This window comes from Falco peregrinus, chromosome 14 (assembly GCF_023634155.1).
Source record: "Falco peregrinus isolate bFalPer1 chromosome 14, bFalPer1.pri, whole genome shotgun sequence".
Classification (NCBI taxonomy): Eukaryota; Metazoa; Chordata; class Aves; order Falconiformes; family Falconidae; genus Falco; species Falco peregrinus.
In genome coordinates, this window is record NC_073734.1 from 4,197,455 (window position 1) to 4,219,645 (window position 22,191).

Consider the following 22,191-nt stretch of genomic DNA (forward strand, 5'->3'; position numbering starts at 1 on the left):
CTCTGGAACCTTTCAAATCAAGATCAGGTGGATGCCTTCCTGGAAGGCTGCTTCTTCCCTGTGTGCAAGCTACCGACCTCAATGTAGAAATGTAATGGGCCGATGCACAGGCTACAGAACTCAATGATTAGTGCTCACTTCTAGTCTCAGGCTTTGAGAATGAACTACCGAAGATCAGCACAGCACTGTCAAAGAAATCCGAAGACACAGAGAAGGCAACACATCCCCCATGCAGTGTTTCAGATCACTTACAAATACAGCTCCATCAATTTATTTCCTACTTAGCTAAAGTAAAACCAACATTTAAGATAAGTTCCTCATGGAGGGCTGTTTCCTTATATTCAGTCTGGAAGAGGCTTTCTGGTATTTCGGAAAAATGACAAACTTAAAAATCAACATCTGTAAAGGCTGAAAATGCTCACACAACATTGATTAGAGCTACATGAACCTGACAGTATTTATCACATTTGTGCAAAAACAATGACTGGAGCTTCTCAGGCCCATCTGCTTTGTCAAGATGCATGCCGTGCCGACTCCAACAGGTCAGCAGAAGGTTGAGCCTGTTCCCAAAGGAACAGCACCAGAGGTCCTTGGCTTCACCAAGACCACAATCAAGGGTGATCAGAAGGCAGTCAACACTCAGCACTGGCTTCCTTTTTTGCCCAGCCATACTCCCAAGGGGAAACTGGGGAGAAATCCCTGCTCCTTCCCCTCTTGCTCCCTCCCAGCTCTCTCCAATTTGCAGGCTCCTGAATGTTAAGAAATGCTGGCAACATGCCCGCAGTGTCAGCTCAGCCAGCATCAGCCAGGCTGCAGTCGGGAAGGAGTGACACTATTATTCTTTCACCAGTTCTCCTCTGTTTAAAAAAGTTGTCAGCTCTTCCCAGATAAATTTAATTGGCCCTGCGGTCTGTGTCCTTCGGTATCTGGGGACCTCAATGCTGTTATGTGCAGTGGTGTCCTGGGAGAATTGAAACAGGCCAACGATAAGGCACTCAACGATCTCACTGTCAACAATACACGGAGTCCCCGCTGTAGGAGCTATTAGCCGCCTCTGATCTAAACCTCCAATTAAAGTGGTGATTAGGCCCAGTGAGGCATTCTGTGTCCATGAATTATTCATCTCCCTTCACAGTAACAGCACCAGGGGGGATTAGAATGAGAGCTGGTGAAAACAGAGGCATTTTAAGCAGGGTTTTAACCATATACAAGCAAACATTTATCTTTCATATCTTTCATCTTTTCTTCTTCTGTAAATTAAAGTCCCCGTCTGCTGTCCCTGCCCCTTCAGACCTGTGCTGCTGGTGGAGAGCAGTGCCACACTGCCAGAGACACTGGGGTGACATGGGCAGGACAGGCAGGTTCCGAGGACTCACCCCTTCCCCAGCCACACCAAGCGGGTGGAAGCGGGCAAGGAAAGCCCCAGAACCTCTCCTCAGAGGCTCATGAAGCAGCAGAAAAGGACATGTGCTGCTTCCACTCCAGAAGAAATCCCCTGGCAAGCGTGAGGACCCCTGGACTTAAGCACAGGGTAAAGTGCCATGCTTGCAGTGCTCCTTTTTCAAAATAAAGCTAGTAATCATTTTGGCCAGCGTGCAGGTCTGTGGTCACCACTGCCTAGCATCTGTCCCTGTAACACCAGTACCAGTGCCGTCTAAAGTCTTTTTTCTGGATACTTCACTCTTCCTCCTGCCCAGGCCCTGTACCCAGCCCCTCATTGCATTTGACTCTCAGCTGACTCTCTTGCACTGGATGCTCTGTGGTACCTGGTGACCTTACATCCCAGCCTCTAATGGGGTACTATATCAAAAGCTTTTTCACAGCTCCAGTAAATTATGCCTCAGCTTCACCCATCTGCTTCCCAACTGACACTTCCTGAAATAAATTAATCAAGCCTATTCGATTATATCCTTCTTTCTGTAAGGTCTCTCACTGATCCACACCTTTGTGAGATGCTTTTCTCCCCTCTTGGGGCTGCAGTGAGCCCCTGGGCAGTGGCTGGAGTGACGGTCAGCCAGCCTTTGTCACCAGCCCCTCTGCTCGTAGGTGGACAACAGAATTTGCCCCCAGCTCCCCTGCAGACACTGGTACCCTCACAGATCCTGCCTCAGCTCTATTCAGGAGCAGAGCCACGCAACTCTGGAGTAGGAGCTGCCCTTTTGGGTGATAACATCTGTCTTGCCCATGTCACTTTCAGTCTTACTTCCTTTCTCCTTCTGTCTCCTGGGAAACTTCTAGAGCCTCCACTCATCTTCCCTCCTGAAGATGAATTAAAAGCAAATATAATCAGGCCACAGGGACATTCAAGTGATCTCAGCACTGTCACCCTGTGGCATGGGGCTCACGGACAGCTCAAGCTCATACAGGTGGGAATCTTGTTTCCCTGCATGCAGGGATGAGACTTCTGGAGGAAGGGAAGACTGGCTGGGGTGGAGGAATGACAGTTACTGTGCAGAAGTAAGCTAGAGTTTGCATTTCACACAGCCCCTGAGCTGTTCTCAGGCAGAGGAGCCAGAACAGGGGAGCTGTGGCTTCTCTCCCTGTGAGATCCCTGCAGGGGCACGGCTTCTGCATCCCGGGGGACTGGGATGCTGTGGGAAGCCATGATGCCCAGCACAGCCCCCCTGGGTAACACCAGTCCCCCCAGGACACTGGGGACCAAGACTATGCATATGGTGCTATGCCTGCACAGACAGCATGCGGGGAGGAGAAGGTGGTATAGTGGTGGGCTGGGTTGCTCGGCAGACAGATGGCCACGTTTTTAACCAAAGGGAGGGTGAGGGCATTTTATATTTTTAATGTTGCAGATCAATTTAATTCTAGGTTACATAAAGTACAGATATTGAGAGAAGTCACAAAGTGTAGCTAAGACAAGTAAGACAAGGAGAGAACAGAACCAGAGTGTACAATGAGGTGTGACAATTTCTAATTCCTGAAGAGTCAAGAAACTTGCACTAAAATAAGAGCGAGCAGACATCCTATTTTAAGTGTTCAGTACTGATCAGTTGGACAACAACTGCTGTGTGGAGAATCCTGTGTCAACACTGTACATAAATACAACTCCATAGAGCAGAAGCTGAAGATGCGGTCCCATCACAGTACTTGAACTTGTTAAGGCTTTGGAAATAATAAAGCATCAGTATGGTCTCTGCCTCCTGGACAGAACCAGCCTGGCTGGTCAGGCCATCATGCACCACCGTGAGCTCTGCATACACACCTTTGCCAATCCACCACAGCCAGGGAAACCCACCAGCCACTGCCCATGCCCCCTCCTGGCTTCCCAATCCCAATTCCCCTAGCAGGATCATTGTTCCTACCGTAGCCTGTTCCCAATCATGACAAACAGCAATTAGATGTATACCCTCTGTGATGAGAAAACCCAACAACACTTCACAGCCAAACGCCTCCAAACAGTGTGCACCCTCTAGAGACTCCTACCTGGGACACGAACTCCATGCAAAGGGTTAGAAAGCGCCATCCCAATCTCAGTCATCCCATACCTCTCCAGCAATGTGTGCCCAGTGATCTTCTTCCACTTCTCCAGGACAGGCACAGGCAGGGCTGCTGAGCCTGACACCATTAACCTGCACAAGGAAATCTCGTGTAAGCAAGTATCCAAGATCACCTTTGCTCCAGGGAATGTGCAGTCTAACATAGGGTTACATAAAGCCCGTTCCTACATAAAACCTTAAGACAGACACCCAAAAGCCTTTTAACCAGTACCAAAGATGTTCCTTACATACAGAATATTCTCTGTCTGATATGGGTTTTAAGTTAAGAAAGGACAGCTTCCTAAAAGAAGATCCTCGGGTTGCAGGACAAAGTCCTCAGTCTTGTGCTATGTAGGGTGACATAATGAGCGTGCAGACCCATTCTGGCTTTCCCATACAAGACTAGCTCTTAATTAAATAATGTCACCCTTATTCTTGCCAATGAGACACTAAAGAACAACCACCAGCACAGCAAAGAGGTGATGCTGAAAACTCGGCAGATCCACTGTGGAGACAGCCAGCCACCAGCAGCTCCTGCCCAAAGGGGCATTGCTCACCCACCTGATGTTCTGCTGGCAAAAGGCACGCACAAAATCCTGGACTTGGGGCTGAGAGAAGTGCTTGTCATAATACTCTATCAGCTTGGCATAAATAGTGGGCACTGCCATGAAGACACTGATACAGGGAGCTTGGGAACTTAGGAACTTCTTCCAAACCTAGAAAGGAAGGACACACACGTATAAAAATACACCTCAACCTAAAGTGTAGAGAGAAGCAATTTTCCACGTTGTCAATGCTACACTCCCTCAGCACCTTTGAGAAGAGGTTCACAAGTGAGGGCGCTACAAATGCTTCACAGGGCAGTAAGCCCTGCCCCTGCTCCTTTGTATGGTGCAAGGAGAAACTGAGGTACAGGAGTGCAACAGGCTTGTCCAAAACAAGGCCACCCTGGGCTGGTCACAAACAGCCAAACCTCCGCTATCTAAGACTTCTGGAAAGTGCAAACAACTGAAAGCCTGTTGTGTGCACCTCATCCACGTCCGGAGCAATGGCTCTCAACCTTCATCATGCCCTTTTTGCCCAAAGCACGATATTCAACTTTCTCATTCCACCAGAGGATCACCCACCTGCTTTCACTCTCAGTGAGCACAAGATAATGGAAATGGCATTTTTTAGTACTTTCATGTTACAGCCAAGAATTTGCTCACGAAGCCTTAAGCTTATGACAGAATCAGTTAATTCCCTTATCATGCGCAGCTCTTTAAAGGCTACACAAAGCCACCAGCCTTTCAAAGCATGGGAGCTCTTCTTTGGAAAGACACTATGCCACATCTGAAGAACACGACACTGGTATGAGCCCACAGGCTCAAACCTTTGAGTGAGAAATGCTTTTAAGACAGGTGGCAGAGCTGGAGAGAGAGATACCACACTGGAACTGGGAGTGAGACTCCACTGCAACAGAAATGGTCATCATCTGGGGCGTGGGTACAGAGACAAATGCCCCCAGTGAGCTCAGACCAGCCATCAGAAACCTCAGGTAAGCCAACTGCAGTCAGGAGGCAGCAGCTAGCCCGGAGGGCCACTACACCAACCGTGCTCTTCCCAAGAGGAATGGCCCCTGTGGGACAGATGTCTGTCAGCTGCAACTCCTGCTGACCTGTGGGAAATACAAATAGAGGCAAATTCCAGGAGCTAGCTCTGCTCCTGGAGTGGATGAAGACTAAGGGGTCTGCCCTGGCTGAGCAGCCCCACCTAGGAGCAGCTAGAAACAAGTAGGAGCCATAAATATTGCAACTGGGCCCGTTCCTTCCACACCTCACCACTCTTCCCCCTAGGTAAGCTCTTCCCCAAGACAGGAATGATCCGAAGACATCAATAAATAAAAGGCTACAGTGACGGCCACCTCTTTCCTTTTGCCCCGGTCCCTGCCCCGTTGTTGACAAATGTATTTCCTAACAGCTCCTGACAACACGTACCGCCTCTCCCCTCCCTGCCCACATATGCTCAGCTGCACACAGGCGCGTGCGACAGCGAGAAAAGGCAGGAATTGATTGAAGGTGAACAAGTGATTCTCCTTCATGCTGTCACTCTGCCCACTTCCCTCTGTCCTGCTTGCTCGGGCTCTATTTCATTACTTTCTACTTCGCTGCGCTGGCGCCGCCTCCCTCCACATCTCTCACTCCACTGCTTCAGAACAATCAACTCCTAAAAAAACCCCAACCACCACCACGTTGTTATTCTTAATAGAGCAGGACACATCCAACAAAGGCACCGTCCTGCCAAACAGAAGGGAGTTCACGCTGCCTCCGAGCCTGGAGATGGTCCTCAATGGGGTGAGACAAACGCACAAGGTGGAAAACCCCTGGACACCTTGGGAGCTGGGACATGAGCACTGCAAGATCCCCTCAGAATCAGGGTAAGCAGAGGAGGAACAAGGCTTGCCCAGACCAACGGGTGACATGTCTGGAGAGGGAACATTGCACTCCCTTGCAGAAACCAGCACGATCCCCTAAAACAAGCCGAAACAGGCAAAACTGCATTTAGAAATTCAGAAGGATCTAACCCCTACCATACCGCTCCCAGCCTCTTTTCCTAAAGATCTTTTTTCTCTTCAGTGCCCCAGTATCTGTCCCATTCCATGCAGCAGGATGGAGAAGGACATCCCCAAAGCCAGGGGCTGAATGCACGGACCTGCTCTCCCCAGCCTGGTGCTTCCTGGAGCCATTGCTTTGGGCATGGAGAGATGAGTGATGGTAAGCAGGGATCAGGACTGTGCCGAAAGAATTGAACGGAAACAGATGCTCAGGGCTGTTCGATCCTTGCTGTGGTATCTTCTTTTGCCTTCACCAGTCCAGAGCAGCTGTGAGGAGCGCAGGCAGACTTCCAGTCTGGCCAACGCAGCAGTTATTTTCACATGGATTTGGATCTGAAAAAACCCCCAAACCCATCACTCCAAAACACAGATGATCTCTCCTGCACCCCAGAGTCCCCTGTCCTCACAGGCCTACTCAACTCCTGCCCTAGATAAACTCCTCCCCACCACCGCGCCAGTCACAGGAGTGGCTTTTTCTGTGTCAGTCTGACTCGCTCCAGCAACAGCCCCTTCCTGAAGATAAGCAGCTGCCTTTGGATTTGTGCCACCAGCTGCCGGGGTGATCTGCTGACAGCCAAACATCTCCACCTGCTCTGTTCCTGCTCAGCCAAATCTGGATCCTTCCCACGTGTTTTAATGGTACTAAGCACCGAGCCGTGGTACAAAGCTGGCAGCCCCAAACTCTCCACAGACCCTGAGCTGTCCGTAGGGCTTGTCACTGCCCAGCCAGCTGTAACAGCTATTTCTGTTTTATAACTATAACTTCACGGTTTGAGAGAAGGATCTGGGAAAGTCTCACTACCTGGGACTAATCAATCAATCCCAGGGCTTGGACAAGAGGCCTGCTTTGCCCATCCAGCACACTATCCTCCAACACCGTCAGGTTTACAGCAGCACAATCAATCTCGCTCTTCGTTATCCCATGTGTCACCATCACCACATCAATTACCTGTGGACAGCTTATTGGCAGCCCGTCATTTCATTTTATTTTGCTCTCCTGATACCTCAGGACTCCAAGTGCTTTTAAAAAGCCATGGATTCTGGAGGCAAACACAGCACTGCATGCCAGGGTTGCCGGACTTTACAATGAGTGTTCACTGGACACAAGGGAAGCAGCAGTCTTCCCATGGAATATGTTCAGGAGATGGACTAAGATTCCTTTTAAAATAAACAAGGGCTTGACACAAAAAGTCTCTAAGTGGAAGAAAGCAAGAGTGGGAACAGCAATAACGGCAGCAAAAGCCCAGGGCGGGCTTACAGGACAGGGCTGCCTGAGCCAGCAAAGAAGTGGGAGACCTTATGTTCCCAAGAGTCTTCCCGTCAGCACGACATTCCTGATTTTCTTCCCCTCACACTGCACAAAAGCATATCTGGGCAGTTCCATGGGCTGGCCAGTGGGATTTTGCCATCAGCAAATGAAAAAAAAAAAAAAGAGAGAAGATTACACCAGTGGGTACAAAACAACCTCAGTGAGACACAGCTGTAAGATTTTTTTCCCACGTATTCCTTCCAGCACACAGATGGCATGATGGTGAATGACAACAGAGGAACACACAAGCTGCTCCAAGAGATGGTCATTTCACACAGCAACCTTCCCAACCGGCCTCCAGATCTGCTGAGATCACCTGAATCAAGAGATGCAAGCACAGAGGAGAAAAGGCAGTAATTTTTTTCCCCCCTTTACAATGGCCTCACCTTCAGAGGGACATGTGCAATACCCTAAGCTAGACAGAAAACACCAAATCTACCAACACCCAGACATCTTCTAATGCAAAAAAAGAAGAGGAGATGGCAACAAACATTTGCATGCTAAATCCTGCAAGAATTTGCCTGATACAAGACTCCCAAAAACATCCAGAAGAGACCCAAGCAACAATGCCCAAAAGCCATAAAGGAAGCGAATATCAGCATGGATTTTCCCATCAGACCACAAACTGGTAATAGACAGCCTGCGTTGCTGCCTCTAACAGATACAACAGCTCTTCACTTCTATAAAATTATTGTATCATTTTCAGTTGTTATTGAATTTTTTTTAAACCTTTTCAAAAGTAACAATACCTCTAATGCAAAGTTAAATCATCCCTTTACTTCCCTTTTGATCAGGGAGATGGGTTTGTGTTTTGCATTGATCGCTGCCATGCGGGTAGCATCGCTGGTGAGGAAAAAGGCTCTCTGCTATTTTCAGAGTATCTGTGAGAGCAACAGGCATCAATGTGGCTGCAGCTGAACCAGCTCCTTGTTTGGCAAGACCCGGTGCCTCAGACCAAGGACAGAGAGCTCTCGTAACTCTTCGGAAGCACCGAAGGGATGGCAAGACCATACACCCGCATCTGACGCCAGTTCACCCCTGACAAAAGGCAGACAGGCACAACATACGACGGGAGAGCATCAAGGGGAGCTCTGCTCTCTCCCAAGGACTGAGCCGCAGACTCGGTCGTGAGCAATATGCAGAAAGAGAAACATTCTTCTCTTCAAAGGGAAATTGGGCCCTTGGTGGCTTCGTCTCATGTTTGTTATAACCCCAAACTGTTTGCGCTCTGCGTGACTCTGGTTTTAATCATTTATTCATCAGTGCAGTTTGATGGCCCCTCTGCATTCCAGGCTGAAGCTTTTAAACCCTTCCTATGCTGTAGGCATACTGAAAGGAGCAAGTGCTTTCCCTGGGACCTGATAATATAAGTAAATATGACAGGCTCTGGTTCCATTTTTTATATTTCCACACACACATCAAAAGACATTACTCCGTAACAGATGCTGAGGACAGACGGCAGATCTGGGGAGACGGGGAGAAAAACTCTAACTTTTTAAAGCCAGGTCTGCAAGAAGTGATCAAACATAATCCATTCACTAGTGACCTGCTCCTCCCTCCATCAACTCCTCTTTGAGTCTGAAATAAAATTACTCCTCTGAAGCCTCCTATTAACAGACGAAAAGACAATTGCCTTTCTCCAGCTGAAACTGGATGGGAGAGACAATCCCCAGCACGCTGCCAGCAGCATCTTAGCAGTGCTCGGTTATTGGAGATCAGACTCCTCTGCTTGGATCTGCTTTTCTTTTTAAAATAAACTAAAAAAGCTGCCCAGAGTGATGTTTGCAGAAGTGACAGATCCAGGGGAGAGGCTCACTGCAGTGCATGCTTCTCCTTCCCAGAGGCAACTGTGACTGCCGAGCCATAGATCTCCCTGCACAGCCCAGCGAAGGTATAAAGCACCAGTGCCCAGCCTCAGCCCAGCCTGGTTTGCACAGATAATAGCAGCAGCAAGGACAAACAGTTTGCCTGCAGAAGCAGCTTGCAGGCTGCTGGCTTCATGAGGAAATCAGGAGTGTAGTGCAGCAGTAACCCTGGAGCAACACCTCACGCACAACCTTTACAAGGATCAGGTCTGCAGCACCCTCCCACCACGGGATAAAAGCTGCCACAGGTGACAGCACACAACACATCAGGAGAAGCTAGTCCCAAATCACATGCTAGCTTTGGGCACTCATCATTCTCATCTCACTAGAAAGAAGGGTCCAAATAAGATTAACAATTTTGATGGCTTTGTGTGTGACATTGTAAAACTGGGTATGAATTTTAGAGGGCTTGGTCCTTGGAGGCACCTTAAGTCAGACATGCAGTAATGCTGGCACCAAAACAACAGCTCCTTTTGGAACTTTAGGGCAGTAAATCTGCATCTCAGTGTATTTATCATGGAAGCAGTTGCAGGGCACAGACAGTGTTGTCATTCTGCAGGCAGCACACCACAGCTTGAAACCCACCCAGCAGAGCCAAGTGGACAGCACACCCCACAACTAGGTCACGCAGAGCTGACATTTCTATAAGCTTCCCCCATCACTCAGAGCAAGTTTTTACCTCCATGTTTTTGAATACTTTTATTTCCCAATCCGCACTTAAGACTGAAAGACCGCCTGGGATCTGATCTCATGTTTATCATTGCAAAGAGCTGACAGAGAACATCTTTCCCTTAAGGTGAGATCAGAGGTGGTCCACAGAAAAGACAAGCCATTCCCATGGTTCAAACTCAAGAGTGGATCCACTTCAGCCAAAAGCCTCAGCAGAGGATCCTGCAAAGCCGACACTGACCTCACAACTCATTCCAAAAGGCTCCTGTTTGCAGGGTGCCCAGCACAGCTGAGTCCCAGTCCAAAACAGGGCCATCAACGTGTGACTGTCACAGCAAAAGCACTGGCATGGAGGATGCCCAGCTTCTCTCCAGACTCACTGACATTTCCATCGAGTAACAGTCATAACACAGGGCGAGCTCAGCCTCAGCAGCCATCACTGAATTGATGCAGGGAAAGGAGATGGAGAGGGGGAGTCACTAGGGAATGGATGCTCTAGTGTCTGCAAGCCCTGATGCTCACAGCAGCCTTCAAAAAGCACTTGCTCACGGGCTTTCTCCGACACCCAGTAAGGAGAAGGCTCACCTTGCACTCCTTCCTTAAGCACAGGCATTAATCTCTTCTCCTCTGGCCACTAATCTGCACAAGAATTGTACAAATCCAGCATCTTTTAAACTTCTGCTCCTACACAAGAAAAAAAGGCAGGCATTTCAAACAGGTTCAGATGCAGCTGATAAATGCTGGCTGTCTGCAAACAGGAATAGTGCAGCTGGAGAAGTAAACTCCGCTTGGAAGCAAGTTATGATGGGAGGATCATATAGGGATGCTTAGGCTACAGCTTGCTGTGGCTCCCAAGGAGGTTTCTGCCCTCACAGTTCTCATCCTTGAAAAAGGAAAAACAACAACATCGGAGCCACCCTGGCCCCACACAGCTGCTGGGAGGAATGCACTTTCAGGCTCACTGCTGCTTTCCTGCCTGCTCCAGAGTCCACATGCCCACAGCAGCACCGAAACGTCTCCCCTGCCCAGTCAGCGCTGTTATTCCCAAGCACCAGAAGCACAGGCAGGAGCACCAGGTGCTGCTCCTACAGTCTCCAGGCAGGAGTGTGGGCAGCAGCCCGAGAAGGGCTCCCCGTGAAGACACACTGCACCCCAAGGAGTACACACACCAGATGACTTAGCACGTCACATACAACTAGACTGTAATGCTGGAAACTAAGGGTCCATTTATAAACCCTTCATTAATACATGATTAATAGATGCAGCCATATTTTTTAATAACTTACAATAAAAAGATGCTACGAAAGGCTTAAGCAAGACAGTCTTAACAGATGGTGCTATAAAGTGAATTATAACATGTACAGTAGCTAGCGCAAAGTAATGGATGTCCTCATTTAATAAAAAGAATCTGATTTTATGCAGCAACTTTCACGCTTGAGGCACCTCAATACACTTTAATGAGCCCTTGTGGCCCCTGCAATAGCTTGCATGCTGCCACGGACATCAGATGCTATTTTAGTAAGAGAGCGGACGTTGGTCAGGACACTGGGGTTACTCCACAGTTTTGATTTTTAACCTTTCCTTGGACAGCTACCAAAAGCAGATGGAAGGGTCTGAAAGATGCCACCTCCTAACACTGCACTGCAGGGAACGACAAGCAAGCCTTAGTCCGGGGCTTGAAACATCTTTAACCCAGAAAAAAAAAAGAGCATTATTATGACCACCAAAACCAGACTGGCATCTGTATCCATGACTATAAGGCACGCCGCAAATTATGTAATTTAATAAACACTGTAATAATAAAGTATTTATTTTGTATAATGAAGTGTTAGTGATTAGAAACCAAACACACACTGGGCATGCTGCTGCGGTTTCTCTTGAACCCTTGCCAGTATCACTCAAGGCTAAATATGTCTGCAGCAGGTTGAGAGTAAGTTCCTAGCCTTGTTTTGATCAGCCTGTCAAGTGTTTTAGCTGCCATTCGAGTTTCTTTATATCACACTATAATTGGCTGCTTTCTCAAGGTGCAGTGAAGGAAAAAAAAAAGCCACACAGCAAAACCCAGGCTCCTTTTGCAAAATTCTCCACTGAAACTCTGCTGCTTTTCTGAAAGCTGATTTCAGTAGCAAAAGGCATTTTGTAAACAGCTGGTGAAAATAGACTGGAACTGAAAGGCAGCTTGCATTAAACTCCACAAGAAAGCCTTATTTACCCTCATGTGCTTTCTTTGTAGTGTCGATCAAACCACTTTCAGCTCCCAGGGGAGGCCCTCGGAAAAATAAAGGGAATAAAAAAAAGGAGAAAAGCAAATTACGTTCTTCAGAGCCTGAACGCACCTGAGAACCCTCGGAACGGCACTCGCTGCAGCAGGCACGCTTGCCACGCCGACCTCCCTGCCCAAGTTCAACCTCCAGGGTCAAGCGGATGTCTCCAGCCCTGTCCCCACTTGCCCTTGATTGTCAAGGCTGGGGGAGAGCTTTGATCAGAAGAGGCAGGCGGGGTGCCCAACTCCCCCCGAACCTGAACCCATCCTTCAACGTCAGCTCATTCATTTGCAGATGTCGGCAGAGAGCAGAGAAACACGCGAGGGTGTAAGGGACAATCAATCACCGATGGCACAGGACGTGGAGAAACGCGCCCTCCAGAGGGCTTGGCTTTGCTTCCAGCACGCTCCTCTGCCACCTCACCAGCATCACCAGGGCTGGGCACATGCTGAGCTCCAGCTCTCGTGGGGCACGCATCCCTACTGAACCCTGAGCTTTTGGGGAGACACCCTAAAGACAGATGAAGGCAATTTGGCAGTGACCAACGAGGAGAGCACTGGCTACAGCTGCCAAGGGACCTTCCTGCTTTCTTCTACCACGGCATCCTATCTATTTACTCTGGAAATGCAAATGCAGAGAGCTGCCCTTCCAGGACTCTGGGCCTGTTCCCCACCAAAGCACCAGTGCTCGGGCAGCAAGTCGGTGTTCAGGTGTCAGGGCCATCTTGAAACAAGAAAGGAAGCGTGCATTTTCGGTGGTTGTTTCTCCGAGAAGCAGAAATAAGCAATGAAGAATCACATGGTCCTGCAGTTGCTCAGATCAGAGCCCTGGCTCACCCTTGCCTAGCAGCAGCACAGTCATAGGCTTCTGGGTGTATCCCACACCTTTGCACCTTGTCCTTTCGGCCAAACAAGGCCACCTAGCATATGAATAAATATTAATAGGCAAAGCGGCATGTTTAGCTACAAAGCACAGGCTTGACAGGCTCTTTTTTCACTTTCCCAAGGAGTTCTGTACTAACAATGCACGTCTCCTTCCCGCTACGAGTTGGCAGCAGCACCTGAAAACCCAATTGATCCGTTAACAGCGACATTGCAGACTCCGACATCTCTCATACCACCCACAACACTGGGAGATGCAGATGAACAGCACTGGATCCCAGGGGCTGGTAACTGTAGAAACTGCTCTACCTTATCGTTGGTTGCTCCTTTTCTTCCTCTCTTTAGGTCGGCTGCCTGCCACCACAGCAAGGAACAAAAGAGAAGCAGAGCACTGGGACTGGCATTTCCTGTCTCAGCTAGAAAACAACATTATAAGCATGTCTACTGTATTCAAGCAAGGTTTCCCTCCTGCCACCTCTCCTGCAAGGCTGCATGAAGCTCTCTATTTGCAAACTCTCTCGCATATCACTGAGTCTAAACCAACAGATCTGTTAACACTTGTTTCTCCACAGAGGAAGAGCAATGCTTGCATGCAAGTGATGACTAGCGGCACTTCTCTTACTTGGACTGCAAGAAACTAAAGCATGTGTTCTGTCATGTAATGTTATATAAAACACAGAGGACACAGGACTGGAAGGGAAAAAAATGCGGGCTACTAAAAATGTCCACAAGCAGCATAGCTTCAAGCAGCACATAGCTAACATGCAGGAGAAAAATCCAGTATTGCCACCTTCCCTGGTACTACTAAATTAACAACCCTTATTCCAGGTGCACATGCTCTTAGTGGGTATATAGAAGCCCACCTTTAGTCAGAGACCCTCAACATCACGAGGAGGGGCAGCCTAGCATTATGATAACATACATCACACTTGAACAAGTTGTATCCTCCAGAACAGCACATTTACCCCAAAACTGAGTGTTCAACTAAAAGCTTTATTAATGGACACTGCGAACCACATGCAGCCAATAGCTAAAGAGACTGGAAGTCTTTAAGAACTTATTTCCAAAGTTGCTCTAATTACAATGCATGGGGTCTTACTGCTGAATTTCAAAGGCTACGGCACAATCCCTCCAGGCTTACCATCTGTGCACTGAATTCAGGTAACATGATGCACGTCGCTCCCACCCAGAGAGGACAGAGGAGCTTATTGATCACCCCGTGGACATGATGTAAAGGCAGCACATGCAGAATAACATCCTCCTTCTTCCATTCCCATTTTTCAACCAGTCCTGTGGTCTGCAGAAGAAAACATACAACCCAGCATTAGGGCAGGAGGAAAGACTCTCATTGCTTGAAAAGCCCAAGGTATCTGCACCCCAGATCCCCTGGGCACAGCTGGCGGCAGAAATCCCACACCTCCTGGAATGATGCCTGGGCACAAAAACCCCTCTCCTTTAGGGTTAGCACAAGCAAAATTCCCACCACAACATACAATACAATCTATATAAATAGAAGACACAACTTGTCAGTACGTGTCTTCATATGCATCAGCAAAGTCCTTCCTCATTACTGAGAAATAGTCAACAGTGATTTTAAGCAAGGCCTACAAAACTATTAGCCTGCTGCTGCACACACAGCATTGGCAGAAATTGTAAGCAAAAAATTAATCTTCCCAGAACTCTGTAGACATAGTTTGGACACCAATGACATTGGGCTTTCAATACCTGTAAGGGATAGTCAATAGGAGCAGAAAATCACTGTCTAATAAAACAGAAAGTAGGCTTTATGTTAGCAAAAAAATATTAGTATATCAAGCTTCTAAAATACTCTGCTATGAAGGCATAATTATCTAAAGTGTTAGACCTCAGGCTTCTGGGTGAACAATGCTCCTCAGAGCCCAGCATTAGCAACTGGAAAGCTTATTTCCAGCCATCTAAAAATAAAAGAAGCATTTGAAGAGTGGAATTTAGTCATGTCATTCACAACCCTCTTCCACAGGGCAGGGAGCAGGTTTTAGGCTTTTTGCAAGACAGCTCAAAAGATGGTGACTGCTCAGGCCACCTCCCAAATCATCAGCATATTTGTAAGGGAACAGATTCTTTGCCCAGTATAGCCAAGCCCTGGCTCTATCCATCAAGGCTTTCATACCACTCCCGACATTGCGGTATCTGAGCACCCAGTAAGCTTTTGGAGGTATCCGTAAGGCACGATGTATTCCCTGCCCTTTTTCCCCTAATGGCATGAGTCTATCAGTTGCAGGCAGTGATAACCAACTGGTGAGGTAGTCAGCAGGCTCATTCAAACTTTTAATTCCTTTTGGCTCAGAGAGCTAATGGATTTTTTGCCTTGGGGATATATAGCTGAATAATGCACAGACTTCACACAGTACTGGGCTGGGCTAAGTTATATTCCTGTTAGGGGCAAAGATTCTTTCCTAGTCACAGTGGAGAAAAGAAAACTGCAAAGAAAGCGGTCTCATTCCTTCTGCTTTCCAGGAAAGCAGGGAGAAGAGTCCATCTGCCTCAGCTAAAGCCCAGCAACACCAAAAGGACCAAGTTTAGAGCCTCAAACGCTCTTCTGTGTGTTCATCTTAAAAGTGTTGAGGACTCCCAAGATACAGCCCCACAGCTCCGTGCAGGAATTCGGTTGTGCTAAGGTGTGCTGTGCTTTGGAGTTTGCAGCCCCAAATCACCTCTGAAGGCCAAGACCTCTGTAACTGGAGATTAACTTTGCAGAGAGAAAGCAGCACTCACCACAGCTTGCACATTCTCATGGGTGCTGAGGACACCTTTTGGTCTTCCTGTTGTCCCACTAGTGTAGATTATCATGGCTCCCCTGTCTTTCCATGAGGAGCATGTTGTCAAGGGACCCTCTTCCACTGCTGCATGACTTGTGGATCCATCACTATGAGACCTAAGAAGTGGCAGAAGTGGGACCCCCAGCTTCTCCGCACTAGGGGCTATTTTCCCCACATATTCCTCTGCTGCGATGACTAGAGCGCTCTGTGAATCCTGAATCACATACTCCAGTTGTTGCACAGGGTGTTTCTTGTAAAGGGGCACTGCTATGCCCCCACTCATCCAGGAAGCCCACTGGGCCACCACATATGAGGCATCATTGGGACACAAAAATGAGATCCTCTCTTCCTTCAAGTCCTGGCTGGAGCACTCCAGAGCTCTACAGATCTCCTGGGACAAGCGTAGACTCTGGCTGAGAAGGTCCCTGTAAGTGTGCTCACCATTTTGGTCAACGATGGCGATTCTATCTCCGAAAGCCAAAGCCCTAGAGAAGACAGGGGTAACATCGCTGCTGTAGGTTGCCAACGTGGTTTGCAGACCCCTGTGGGGACAGCCAGCCCTATTCTGCCCACGCAACCCCCATCTGCAACGGTGCAAGTCCCGGACGAGGCATCGAAGGGGCTGGCTCACTTGGGGGAAGAGCAGGGAGACCAGCATCCTGCCAGCACCGCTTGTTTTGAAGTGATTCTGCAGAAAGCAATTATAGGAACAGATAAGTATGTGCAGCAATTACCCAGGTTTATTCCCACAAAGGAAAAGTGGCAGCCTTCATTTGAATAATACCCACTGTATTATTAATGTTTATGATTCAGACTGCTGCATTCCCAGTGTGCTAAGGCCCTGCCTGGATGGAACAGGAAACAGAGACCCTTCCCTAAGTAGTCTCCACATCCCTAAAAAAACAATCTAACTTTGAGAAATAGTTTTCATTGATCAGTAATCTTAGGACACTAAGTGGTGGCTACCTGAGGTGCCGTTCTAACTCAGTGAAACTAGCATTTAAAGAAATTAAATAATTGCCACAGTCCTTAGCTCTCAATTTGCAGTTTCCACCACCTTGGTAAACCATTGCCTTGCTCTGTGCTTCAAGTCAGGCAGCACGGAGCTAGACACAGAAGGTTTAGCCCCATGGAGGACTGTTTCCTGTGTGAGCTTTCCTTCAAGCAACAGCACATCTAAGTTCAGGAAAGTGCCCAAACCCTCCCAACTGATGGGTCATCCATCACAAACCCTGCTTCAGCTCAAAAGCTTTCTTATGTGACAGACCAAGTGGTTAGCAGCTCCCAAACAGCCACAGCCCTGCTCACACCGAGCAGCTGGTTTTCCCAGCAAACAGCAGCAGGGAAGCACAGCCACACACATGCTGACCTGTGGGTTTGGTACTGCACTTCTGAAACTACCAGCCTGGCAGCACCCAGAGCCAGGCAGAGCATCAGGACAAGCTCAGCCGTGGCATCAGGCTTCACCTGGGCAGCCAGAGCTTCATCTGAGCCCAGCCTATCCATCACTCCAGCCATTCTGCTGTAGCAAGAGCTGTGACATGATGCACAGGGGCATTTCAACAAAGAAAATCTCCAAAAGGGAATGGGGAGGAATACCAATGCCAGTAAAGAATTTACAGGAAGACCATGGGCTGGCACAAACGTTGCCTATTCTGCCATTGTGCTTAGACAGCACGATGACATTAACCTATCCACTCATGGGAGAAGTTAGCAAAAAAGCTTTTGTGGTGACTGGTGAGAAATAACAGAAGTTTGCTCTTTATCCCTCTTTTTATCATCCCTCTCCCTTTCAAAAGGAAAGGTATATGTAATAGTATTGGACACTACCTGGATCATCTCACAGAAATATCATGGAAAAAGTTAACACACAGCACAAAACCCTTAAGAATATAACCAGGAGACAGAAACCTCAAGGGACTACAGGAACACCTTGCAGAGGAGACCACTGGCACACAAAGACAAGAGGAAGAAGTGATAAACTGAGAGGACAAAGTGATAAATTGAAAGGACTTGAGGAGATGCCTCCAAAGAACCCTACCCCCCTTCTGCACGTAGCATGGATCTCTGGCTGGAAACTCAGCAAGAACAAGCACCCTCTCCATACAGAAACTGACACCAACATGGGAGCACAGAGGAAATCACAGGGCTGTGGCAGAAGAGAAAGGGATTTACTGCACGGCCTATCTAACAGCTGCTATTAAACACCACCACTGAAGTATCCCCCAGAGAGATGCTATGACAAGAGAAGATAGCCAAAGGATGATGACTTCTCACTTGGTAAGAGTGTTCATGACACTTCCTTGACACTGGCAATAATTACTTGATTTAGCACAAAAATTTTTAATAAAAGTCTATTAGTGGTGCAGCTCAACTCCAACAGCCTTCCAGCTCAGCTTCCCACCATGGGGAGGAGCTGAAACAAACAGGATCCAGAAAACTGGCAGCTACACAGGGAAGAGCTGAATACGGCTTAAGCCAGCTCAGGCTGCACAGGCAGCAGTGTTTATTTTTGCATAGACATAGCTGCAAGCCCTGCAGTCTCCCATCCACCTTCAGAACATTTTTCCAGCTCAACATTGGCTTTGCATGTATTTTCTTTTGCATACTGACCTCAATTTCTGCTTCTGCAAAAGAAACTTGTGATTTAGTGCGGAAACATCTGGGAGGGAGGGTGAGAGGGGCTTTAAACCCAGAGTGCGGTAACCATGCGCACTCATGACATATAGCATCAGGATGGAAAAAAACCAAAACAGGTCATGACAAAACTTGCATGACATCTTTCCACTTCTCTGTAGAGACTAAAATATAAAAAGGCAACACCACTCATAACCTAAACCAAACCTGCGCCCAAGGCCAGCTCACTGCCGAGATGTTAATGCCCCAGACATTACGAGGGGCATTAATTGGAATCAACCATTTGCCAGGATCATGCCGTGCTCCAGGCCACTGCAGCTAAGTGCACTTGGCACACTCACTGTTCCTCGTACAGCTCTGGAGCAGGTGTTAGCTGCTGCTTCAGAAGAGCGCCTTCCAAAAATTACATTATCCCCCTTTCACCACAGCACCAGTCCAGATTTAATGGAACAATAAACAACAGCACCTTTAGCCAGGCCTGCGCATTTATGGACTTCACAGAACTAGTGCTGACTGCGTGTGTGCAGGCTTACAGACACTTGGGTCAGGGTGAAGGAACACCAGGGGCTGTGCCCTTTACGGTGCCCTCTGCTCGGGGATAACTGGTAACACAGAGTCTGGCAGAGCAAACCTAGAGACAAAGTCTGTCCCTGGGAGCCTTGGGCAGAAGACGGTGGCAACGCAGTAGATGGGCCTTTCATGCCCTACCATAGAATCATTTAGGTTGGAAAAGACATTTAAGAGCATCAAGCACAAGTGTTACCCCAGGACTGCCACATCCACCACTAAACCGTGCCTCTCACACCCAGCCTCACATGGCTGAAGCAGGAGGGGAAAACGGCGGGGGGGGGGGGTGGGGGGGGGGTGGGGTCGCCCCAGCTAGAAGCCATGAGGCTGAACCGCTCCATCTCTCCCGAGAAGGTCAGGCTTTATTCTTCTTTCACCCCGGGTGGATTTCCCCCCCTCCAGCTCTCTGCCCCTTACCCTACTCACATCCAGCCTCAGAGCTGCAGCAGGAGCCCCTCGCCCCACAGATTTCTACACTACGGCAGGCACGTGGGCCTGAGCCCCCTCACACGGGCCGGAGCCGAGGCCCCTGCTCGCCCCAAGCACCGCCTGACGGAACGTTTATCGTATTTTAATTAAAAACAGCGTTAATGGCAGCGACACCCACCCTCCCCTCGCCCGGCAAGGCGCCCCTGCCACAGCCCGGCGGGACCCGCAGGGGAGGAGAGCCGGGCACAAGGGCCCCGGCCCGCACCGGCCCACGGCACCGGCCCACGGCACCGGCCCACGGCACCGGCCCACGGCACCGGCCCACGGCACCGGCCCACGGGCCCCCTGCCGCCTCCCGCAGCCGCGGCGGGGCCTCACCTGGCGGCGGCACCGCGCCCCGGGACCGCTCCGCCCGCGAACGGGCTCCGGCGGAAACGCGGCCCCGCGGCCCCCGCGTTCCGCGCCCAAACGTTCCACCCCCATCCCGCCCCCGTTTTACGGGGATTTGGACCCAAACCGCCCCCTGGGGGCGGGGCTGGTCGGCGGCCCCCGCTGGCTTGGCAGCGTGCCTCTGATGTCACTGCAGCCCCTGCGGCGTCATCACGGTGGCCTCTGATGTCACGGCGGGTGGCTGTGATGTCATGGAGCTGTGGCTCTGCCGGGGGGGGTGCCCAAGGAGCTGGATTATGGCATGGCTGAGGGATGGCCTGTGCGGAGCCCGGAGCCATGGGGCCTCCTGCGGGGGACAGATGTCCCGGGGACACAGAGACATCCCGGGACACACAGACATGCCCGGCCATGCGGACGTCCCGGGGACATAGCAGTCACGGTGGTGGCACGCGGCGGCTGAGCTGGGGCTCCCCAGCCATGGCAACACTGCATCCCGCTCCCGCCGCAGCCCCATGGCTGTGTCCAGCACCCAGCCAGGCTGGAGCGAAGCCCCACGCGTGTCCCACGGGAAGGGGCACAGGGCAGCCGGGCAGCACAGACCCCCACCCCGCGGCACCCGGGTTGTTATTTTCGGTCGGTCTGGCTGCAGATTTGCTTTTGTCTCCGCAGCAATGGGGGCTGTGCAGGGCAGCTGGACCCTCTCCCAGCCCCCCGGCAAAGCCTGGCACACGGCCGGGGCACCCATGGGTGATGGGCACAGAGCAGCAGCTGTGGTGGGATGGAGCAGGAGTCCCCGCACGGCTTTGCCAGCCTTAGCGCCGGGGATGCTGCTGGTCCAGCCACGATGCGGGCAGCGGGGCAGCCCCTTGCACAGAGGCATGGGGCCTTTGTGCCATTCAGGCTGCCATGTGCTGGCCCTTCTCTGGCGGCACGTGTCCTGGCGCTGTCCCCTCCCAGACTCCGCAGCCCACTTCTCCACTGGAGCTGTGTTTTTCCGGCTGTGCGCGGCGGTGCATGAAGCGGGGCGGCCGGGGTGACCCCCACCCACCTCCCTCAGGTGCATTTCCACCCAGGGCCGGCGGCCGTCAGCCCAGCCAGGCGCAGCGGAGCTGGGAGCGGAAGCGGGGACAGGAGCCCAGCCTTGGGCAGGGCCCAGCCATGGTGAGGTGCGCACCCCCAGTCCTGCGCCAGCCATGCTGCACCCCATTGCACACCTTCCCAGCACGTACCTCCTTATGGCACAGCTCCCCATTGCACGGCTCCCTTCCATTGCACATCTTCCCAGTGCACAGCTCCCTGTTGCACGGCTCTCTTCCATTGCACGTCTTTCCAGTGCACAACTCCCTGTTGCACAGCTCCCATTGCATGCCTTCCCATTGCACAGCTCCCCGTTGCACAGCTCCCATTGCATGCCTTCCCATTGCACAGCTCCCCGTTGCACGGCTCCCTCCCATTGCGTGTCTTCCTAGTACACAGCTCTCCGTTGCATGGCTCCCTCACTGTTGCACGGTGCCCTGTTGCATGGCTTCCTTCCCATTGCACAGCCCCCCATTGCATGACTCCGTCCCTGTTGTACAGCACCCTCCCCACTGCACACCTCCCCACTGCACGGCTGTTGCATGGCTCCCCATTGCACACCCGCCTGTTGCACAGCTCCCTATTTCATGCCTCCCCAATGCACGGCTGTTGCACAGCTCCCGCCCCATTGCATGCCTCCCCATTGCACACCTCCCCATTGCACAGATCTCTAGTGCAGAGCAGCTGCAGGAGGGATCCGGCAGCTCTGGGCAAGCCCCCAGTGCCAACAGGTGCCCACCTCCCCACCAGAGGGTTCAGGCACCTGGTGCCCATGTGCTGCCCTGCAAAAGTGCCTGTCTCCTGCCACCGCCCGCTCCAGCCCTGCCACCACTGCTTTCATTCTCCTTTTTGCACTTGCCATCTGTCATCAGCCTCCCCTGGTCCCCACAGGCTGCAGGGATTACCGCCCCCCCCCCCCCCCCCCCCCGTGGGGGTGAGCAGGGGTGCGTGCCCGCAGGGGGGTCTCTGATGACAGAGGGGTGCCACTGTCCCTGCAGTTGTCTAGGGGCTGGCAGGGACAAGGTGCATGGAGTGGGGACAGGGCTGTGACAGCCACGGATGCATGTGCCACAGAGGATGTTCCTCGTGACTACACAGCCCCTCCATGTTGTGCAGGGACCCCTGCCCAGGGCAGGTGATGGGGCCATGCTCCCCCCCTGCCCATGGCAGGCTGCCGGGCCAGCTGGCTGCATGTACAGCAGATGTCCACCCCAAGCCACC

At 50.7% G+C, this 22,191-nt stretch overlaps 1 protein-coding gene across 3 annotated transcripts in view; it reads right to left on the bottom strand.

The window, feature by feature from the left end:
- ACSF3 (acyl-CoA synthetase family member 3) overlaps positions 1 to 19,967 on the bottom strand; it is a 66,224-nt gene extending 46,257 nt beyond the window's left edge. Inside the window, exons 1-5 of one of the 3 annotated variants that reach the window (XM_055818691.1) lie at positions 19,882 to 19,967; positions 15,827 to 16,558; positions 14,214 to 14,369; positions 4,053 to 4,207; positions 3,439 to 3,584 (exon numbers count right to left, since the gene is read on the bottom strand). In XM_055818691.1, coding sequence (XP_055674666.1) covers positions 3,439 to 3,584; positions 4,053 to 4,207; positions 14,214 to 14,369; positions 15,827 to 16,528 — 1,159 coding nt within the window. In that variant the 5' untranslated portion in view covers positions 16,529 to 16,558; positions 19,882 to 19,967. Of the gene's footprint in view, positions 1 to 3,438; positions 3,585 to 4,052; positions 4,208 to 14,213; positions 14,370 to 15,826; positions 16,559 to 19,500; positions 19,579 to 19,681; positions 19,808 to 19,881 lie in introns of those variants that run through there. The other 2 variants (XM_055818692.1, XM_055818693.1) reach the window with 2 other exon arrangements.
- Between the last annotated feature and the right edge of the window lie 2,224 nt (positions 19,968 to 22,191).